General features: G+C 37.5%; 1 protein-coding gene across 7 annotated transcripts in view; it reads left to right on the top strand.

The window, feature by feature from the left end:
- The window catches only part of PPIP5K2 (diphosphoinositol pentakisphosphate kinase 2), a 56462-nt gene that overhangs the window by 9160 nt on the left and 39145 nt on the right, over positions 1 to 8157 (top strand). For all 7 annotated transcript variants that reach the window (XM_072416117.1, XM_072416116.1, XM_072416115.1 and 4 more), the window contains exons 2-5: positions 1906 to 2290; positions 3582 to 3777; positions 5836 to 5926; positions 6385 to 6470. In XM_072416117.1, the coding sequence (XP_072272218.1) occupies positions 2126 to 2290; positions 3582 to 3777; positions 5836 to 5926; positions 6385 to 6470 (538 nt within the window). In that variant the 5' untranslated portion in view covers positions 1906 to 2125. The remainder of the gene's footprint in view (positions 1 to 1905; positions 2291 to 3581; positions 3778 to 5835; positions 5927 to 6384; positions 6471 to 8157) is intronic.

Below are 8157 nucleotides of genomic sequence, written 5' to 3'. Positions count from 1 at the left end.
CCCGATAATTGGCCGATGCCGATTATCGGGCGATAAAAATCTGCCGTGTGTACGTAGCTTTACCCTTTTAGGAAGGCGTCTGGCAACACCAGCATCCATATTTACCTAATGATATATTTTATCCAGAGAAATAGTCAAATGTCTTTTTGGTCCACTAATTTACAAAATTTATAAAATTCTATTTGCATAATTGCAAAACTCATCCCATAATCCCCAATTTAAACATAACTAATGATTTCACATCACTGCTGTCCTTCTGGTGCATTTTCTTTGCACAGAGAGCACCATGATATTTCAGGAGGTTGGAATGTTGTACAGGAATGACAGTGTTTTGATGGACTTTCTTCTTTAAAGATTAACTTGCTGCAATAGGAAATGAGTAGAAAATATTCCACTTCAATTCTATTGTTTTCTCAGAATTTTTTTTCATAAAGGCTTACAAATATTTGTGACCAGAATTATGTTCATCAGGTTTATGATATCTTAATTTCTGTACACTTAAATTGAAATCTTTATAGATGAAAGAAGAGTTCATGTAGCAATAACATAACGGATATTGTGTGGAGTCCTTCGAAAAAGTTGTAAAAACATCTTCCTTATACTAATATCTGTTTATCCTACGCCAAGCATAACTTAAATTGTTGGATTAAGATAAGCAGATTGTGATAAGGTATAATTATGTTTATGAATCCATTCGTGGGTAACTATATACTCTATTACACAGGGGAAATACATTCCTGCCTTATTACTGGTTATGTATTACCTTTATTCATGAATTTTAGATGAAATGAGGAAAAATAGAAAAATACAAGGACAGGCTGTAGATTTAATCTTGCTTGATTGAACCATTAAATATAGTCGTTGCACGAGCATTAAAGAAAAGTCACCTAGTGACAAATGAGTCTATTCTCTGTGTAACTTTATCTAGGAGCAACCCCAGTCAGGTATGGCTCCCGGGTTTTACTGGAACTCGAAGCTTCAGATATTTATCCGTCGCCAAAGTCCATTTATTGTTTGTGATGGCACACTGTTGATTGGGTGGATTTCCCATTGACTGATTTCCTAAGCAAGATGAGGTTGCTGTTCCTCACAAGAAGATTTTATTTTTTTATGTGAGCAGTATTCCCCCCAGAAACTCTTTTAATTCGAGTGGGAAGAAGCTGTAGGTGGGTGGCAACTCCTGTAATGAGGATACTGGACCATTGATAGCTGAGGTATAAATTAGACATTTTTTCATGTTCCAACTAATTCTCTCTGGCTCTTTTTTTATTGGATTGGATTTACTTGATCTAAAAACCCTGATTTTAACTTCATGAAATGGAAGTTGTGGTAAATGTAGGGGTGTACTTATTCTCCATTTGACTAATCTGTTTTATAATATGAGGTTAGTTACAGTATGTTATTTCTATGTGTCAATCAGTGAAGATCTTCGTTCATTATCCGTGGCAATGCCGGTCACTTTCCTTACCCCCTTTTGTGCCTTGATGGTCAGTGACAGTTGTAGTCATTGGAAGGGGTGTTAAGTACACAAAAAAGATACACACATTGGTGACTAGCTGTTAGTTTTGTTACCCCCCCATGTTGTTGGTCATTGGCATTGTTACTCAGTGTTTACTGACCTGATTACACATTTCTGCGCTGCTCTCCTCCCTGATAAAGCCAGTTCGGGACTGTTGGGTGGAAATCACTCCGCCTGTACTGTAGTAAATTGTTTGACAATATCAGCTTCATTTCAGTGCTGCAGCAACCATGTTGTTGTTGAGTTGGTGTCCTGGAGGTAATAGTGTTGCGTACATCAATAACAATGGTGTAAACTTTTGTTGCTGTGTAAAGTTTTGTTGCTGTCTTATTCTGTGTATTGTATGTCTGATATATATTTGTGTTAATTTTTTGTTGATCTCTTAGGAATTGTAAACTGTCCATGGACTGAAAAAAGGAGCAGTTTGTGATGACTGGGCATTTCGTACGACCTGGTTACATTCAGAGAGTGAAGACATGAAGAATGCACAGCCTGCTGCATTGAACAGCTGATTTACCCGGTCTGTGTTTGAGCTGCGTCATTGAGTTTAGACATCATTCATCACAGCAGTCGGGCACATGCAAATCTCAGGCGAAGGTTACCACCATGTCTGTTAGTGCAACAGAGGGAGACATCCCAAGGTTCTTTGTGGGATGTGAGGAATCAGATGAGGTGCTGGACCAAAGCAAAGCTGAAAATGCAGATAAACTCTACCACAACGTTGATGACGAGGATGATGATGATGACGACGACGATGAAGAATATGACTCTGTATGTATCCTACACTTAACTACCTCTCTGATGTTTTCTCCTGTTTATTTTAAAATGTTTGTCCATTATGTTCTTATATTTTACTGCTTACTGTGGAGTCAGCTTTTATCTGAAATAATTCTACTACTTTCTATGGTATGAGTTGAGTGTTGTAGACCCTTGGCCATGATTATCCAAAAAAAAACTATATTCATGAAACAGTCTCCCATTCTGCCCTCTACTGTTAGAATGTAATATTAATCAGTTGCATGGAGAGTACAGATCATCACAAGATCTCTAAAGTCCTGCATTTGGCATCAAGATGTTAGCAGATCCTTCCAATCAACCTTCCTCCACTAGTCTGCCATTTTACCCCCTATAAAGTATCCTGCTGATATCTCTTCCCCAGGTAAACTATGCACACACCTTGCAATCCCCGTGGTATAAAAGAAAATGGAATTTATTAGTCAGGCCACCATGTTCTGTTGTTCCATGGTCTGCTTCTTACATTTATGTGCCCATTGTGTGGTCAGCATTGGGTAGCTTTGTCTCGTGGCCAGCATTAGATTTACCCGGATCACTTCAAACAACTGATTGTTCCATTGCTGCTAAATGACACCTTTGGAGAGCTACAATTGTAACAAGATAATTGTTATTCACTTCTCCGGTTAGTGATTTGGTGGAAATACATTTTAATCATTATACTGAGACAAGTGTTCATGTACATCTATACATACTTTCACAAATATACTCTTCTCTTCAGGTCTTTAATATGGGCTGTCCAACTCCAGTCCTTGATCTGCATACATTTTTAGTATTTCCTTAACATCAGTAAAGTTAGAATTGACTAACAAAACATCCAAAAGTGAAAATCCTGGCTTGTGTGTGACCCCAGAGGACTGAAGAAAGACACCCCTGCTCTCTCCCTGTCTATATTTATTTATCTATATAAACTGTATATACTTTGTAACTGTGCCGTGCTACATATTATGCAGTGGTGTACATTAAAAGCCCAGGTATGCTTTTAGATTGTGAATGTTAAAGTCCAATAAAATTAATAACAAAAAACGGGATGAACAAACAAACTCCATGTAGATAGTGTAATGGGGCAAATGTGCTAGTAATCTAACTATGCTGCAGAACAGAAATGAGAACAAAAATAGAAATGTGTCCATGGTGCCTAATTGGCATACTACCCTCTCCGGTTGTTATTTCAATGCAGTCCTTGGTCTGGTTTGAAGGGAAACATTCAGCATTGAAGAGGTTAGTAATATGCAGCCCAGCCTAATACTCCCTTTTGCTTTCTTTGCAGCCTCCAGAGAGACAGATTGTGGTGGGAATCTGTGCTATGGCTAAAAAGTCCAAATCTAAACCCATGAAAGAAATCTTGGAACGCCTCTCCCTGTTTAAATACATCACTGTTGTTATGTTTGAAGAAGACGTCATTCTGAACGAATGTGTGGAAAACTGGCCACTGTGTGATTGCCTCATTTCCTTCCACTCCAAAGGTACAGCTCTCATCAGATATAGCTCCTAGCTGTGGGTAGCGTGGGCATTTCTGTAACAATTTCCTTTCTCTTAGACACAAAGCAGATAGGAATAGCTGCAATTCACATGGTTAATCCTGTCTGCGGTTGCTGAGCTGTCTGCTTAGGCCAGGTAAATGTCTGCAGTTGTTACACTTCTTAATCTGCACATAAAACGTGCTGCCCACACTGTGACTCAATCCTATTAATCTTTCCAGCTGCTAATCAGAACGACTTTCAAATGCCTGCACCTCTCTTTTCAGTAATATTATTCTGGAGTCTTTATAAAGAAGTAAAGCCTAAATAAGAGATATCCAAACAATTCATCATGATTATATGGGCATTTGATGTGTTTTAGGACTGTAAGTTACTCATAAAAGGCTCCCTTGTTGACATCCAAAGCCCTGATACTGCTACTGGATAATGCCATTTTGGCTGCAGCCCCAGCAGACTCAGACATGCTCCGTGACATGCTATAGTATTCCACTTTCCTTCTCAACACATCTGCTAACGTCAGGAATAGGGGAAAAATCTAGGCTAGAACGCGGATTATTCATGTGCTATCCGACTCCTCTTATATGCAAGGAGGAGAGGGGTTGTGCTAGGGAACCAACTAGTTAATTTTTCTAGTAAGTTCAAAAGTCCAATACCAACATCCTACATCCTTTTATTCTGCAAGTGCTCACAGATGTGCAGTATGAATGGATAATTAAGGTTATGGCAAAAAAAGCTTAATTGCATATTTATTAGTCTAAGTAATTACAATTTTAGCTGTATTATTCCAATCACTGATTTTTTTGGAATAGTTAGGAACTGGATGTTTTTTTTTAATTGCACTATTCTTATTGCATTGTGTCTTAAAGTTGACTGGGGTCTGGTGACTTCTTGCATTCCAATTAATGTATGTAGTGTTTTAATGTGGAAGCAATCAATCTATGACTAAATTTCTTTCATTTTCACCTAATGTTAATATACAGTGTTCCACCCAGAAATATTTTTATGCCAGGAGGGAAGAAACTGTAGGCGGGTGGCAGCCCCTGTATCGTTATTCAGAACGTCACTAACCACTAAAAAACAGCCGGGTGGTTACTGAGAAGTGCCGGGTGGTGCACTCTGCACGCGTTGGGGAGAACACTAATACAGGTTTTCCTATTATAAGTTTATTTTTAATATCCTAATTATTTGTGTGTCCTTGTGGGAATAGAGCCCCTGCCTAAAAAGAAGCATGGACTTTGTGTTGCTGGTCATTCATGTGGTGCTGCCAGGTCCTCTGTGTCTGTTCTCTCTGCTGGACAGTCCTTACACCTTCACCAGTGCACTATTTAATATTGGCACCTAGCACTGGGGAAGACTGGTGTTGGTAATTTACATTCAACCAGATATTTGAAAGACCCTAATGAAACCGTGGTCATATTCAGTATTAATCCTCAACAAGTTGTACTGAAACAGAGATCTAAAATTTGATTAAACTGATTTGGTGGGCAGAGCCCGAGCACGCACCACTTCTGAAGATGTGCGCGGCAGCCACCTAAAGGCCCTCGCATGGATGGTCATTTATTTAACAGCTGCAGTGAGGAAAAACCCCGCTCCAACCATTTGTCTCACTCAGCTCTCTGCCAGTCTATAACTATAATGGATGGATTCCTGGACTGGTAGTTAGGTAATGAAGATGGTCAGCCTGGGGTCTCCACCAACAGGTGATAATAAAATTTGTATAACAAAGTGGCCTTGGTTTTTGTGCTCATGGTGTAAGCTATGTAACCATTTGTAGGGCCACCTCTAGGTTTTTGCTCTAAATGTTTGGCGACCACATGAACGGAATGGTAAAGAATGGCATGTTAAAGAGCACAGGATCACCTTATACAATGTTTTACTGACATGTCCCAATTGTTTTTACGTCTGTTAGGGAGTAGTCAATGTTAACAAGGACATTACACTTCCTACAAGTTCTTTTTGTCCTTCAATAGCTTTTTTTTTCCAGTTTAAGAGTTTTGAATGCTTTTATTTTCATTAGATTTATAAATGTATTATCTTATTAAGGTTTTCCATTGGATAAAGCTGTTGACTATGCAAAACTCAGGAATCCATTTGTTATCAATGACTTGAACCTTCAGTATCATATTCAAGACCGGTAAGATTGTTTTACTCAACTAGCAGTAGAACATATTTATGTTTTAGACTTTTTAGGCAGGAAAGATTTATGTCTAGTTAATTTAAGAATACTCTGGTTAGGAAATGCTATCAGTGTAGGTGTAGTTGTATCTGACCTTATCTCCACTACCATATACAAGAACCCTGTAGTTACTAGTAATGTGTCTTTGAGCTAATAGCACCCTGAATGCTAATTTTTCATGCCAAATTTTAAATTCTTTCACATATTTTTTGTTTTTCCTTTTTGGTACCTAATTTAGTTTATCCAGTTGATCTGTAGTATTTGACAATTAAGAACAATAATCATTTTTTTTTGTGGCTGCCTATTTTCGAAGACTAATGAGCTAATTGTTTTTGCAAGTGTTTAGGTTTGTGTAAGAGGCCAGTTTTCTTTTTCAAGAACATGAGAATTTAAATACTTTAATTTTTCACCCACAGGAGAGAGGTTTATAGGATCCTTAAAGATGAGGGAATTTTACTCCCTCGGTATGCTGTCCTAAACAGAGATCCAAACAAACCTGATGGTAAGTAAACGTATTCTTGCATTAACTTGGGATACATATTAATTCCAGGGTAAAGGGGGGTACCCTGGGGGGTAGCTATTTATTTCATGGGGAGTCTCTGTCTTTGAGAGTAAACTTGCATAAGGGAAAGGAATTTAGGGGTGCTTGTACCACAAAATCTGTTACACTCTTGAAAATAAAGCAAGCAATGGTTTCCTGTATTTTGTTCTTATAGGTAAAAAAAAAGTGTCCCGTGATTTTTTCTTGTTGTAGAAAATATTCCTAAATGGCTAAAAAATTACATCTAAGTATAATAGGCAGGATGAACTTTACAGTAAAATGTGCAGCTCTTAAGGTATACCCTATCGATTTGTCATTCGAAAGCTGCTAGTCATTCGCTGCTGAAAGCAGAGTTTCAAAGAAAAATCTAAAATAACTGTGATGAATAAGTGAAAGCTTAAGGCAACTCCGTTTTCACCCCTCATGTCCCAGCATACAGTTTTACTTTGCTCATGTAGTAAAAAAATTTGCTTTTATCGAGCCTTGTGACATTGTTATGCTCGTAAAAAAATTTTTCAGTAACAGTTGCTAAGAACAGTTTTTATTGATATAGGCACACCCACCAGACCTACATCACCCAAGAGGCCTTTCCCTATGCATAGTGTAAAGGCATGCTTTAAAAAAAAATGCGGAAATCAGCAGCATTGTTTTTGTCTATAAAAGAAACTTAAGCTACGACACAAGCTGCTGAACCATTACTATTCAGCACCAATAACTTGTGTGTGAATAGAATTAAAGTGAACCTGTCGCCTTTCCAGCTTCACTCGTGTCCCCAGGACCTATTCAGATACGGAGCATCAACAGAGACTGTCTTGAGCAGGGACTTTTAGTCACTGCAAAATCTATATTTTTGATTGATTTTCTTTTTTCCCTCTATAATGATAAGCATATCTTTACCCAGTAATGTTTTGCAATCTTCTTTAACATTTTTAAACTTCAGACTAGAATGAAGACTTTATCGTTCCCTTCTCTTGTGCCATGCATCAAGTTTGACAAGGAATACCTGATTTTGAGGTTCTCCTTTATTCTTTTCCAAAAGATTATTGGTTGATGCAGTAAATGTTATTTACTGCAGTCTTTGGAGCAGTTTGCCTATTAGATTCTTGTCGAATTCTATAGAAATGAAAGAATAAAAAAAGAAACATGTTAGAGTAGATGTATTTTTTTTTTTTCTTTTTGGTTAATTGAGTACCTTGCACAGGAAATGGATCCACATGTGGCAGGATTTTCTTTTGGGTTTATTTCTGGACTATTAGATTTTGGACAGATATCAACAGCAGATAATTTTTTGAAATGTACATACAGACATATCAGACATATAAATAACTAAGTATGCTCCAAAGGGATCTTTGACTTTTTCAACATATTTGAACAGTGCCTACTGATAAAAGTGATATAATTAAAACAAAACAAAAGAGCTATTTCAACTGATTATTCAAGAAAATTATCAATATGTGTGATTTTGCTAGCACAAGGTTGGTTGAAAGAACACAGGCATACTATTTTATCATGCCCAGTGATCCTTAACCCTGCAAAGTATACCATATCTATACCTTTAGAAAAATATCCCCATTACTTTTTATTTGAAGGTGTGACAAACACAACACACATGGTAAAAATGATTTGTACTTAAAGTTGCACTGTTACA

The sequence above is a fragment of the Pyxicephalus adspersus genome, chromosome 6, assembly GCF_032062135.1.
Source record: "Pyxicephalus adspersus chromosome 6, UCB_Pads_2.0, whole genome shotgun sequence".
NCBI classification, from domain to species: Eukaryota; Metazoa; Chordata; class Amphibia; order Anura; family Pyxicephalidae; genus Pyxicephalus; species Pyxicephalus adspersus.
Note: the sequence above shows the minus strand (reverse complement) of the source record. Positions and strands in the feature narration are given on the sequence as shown.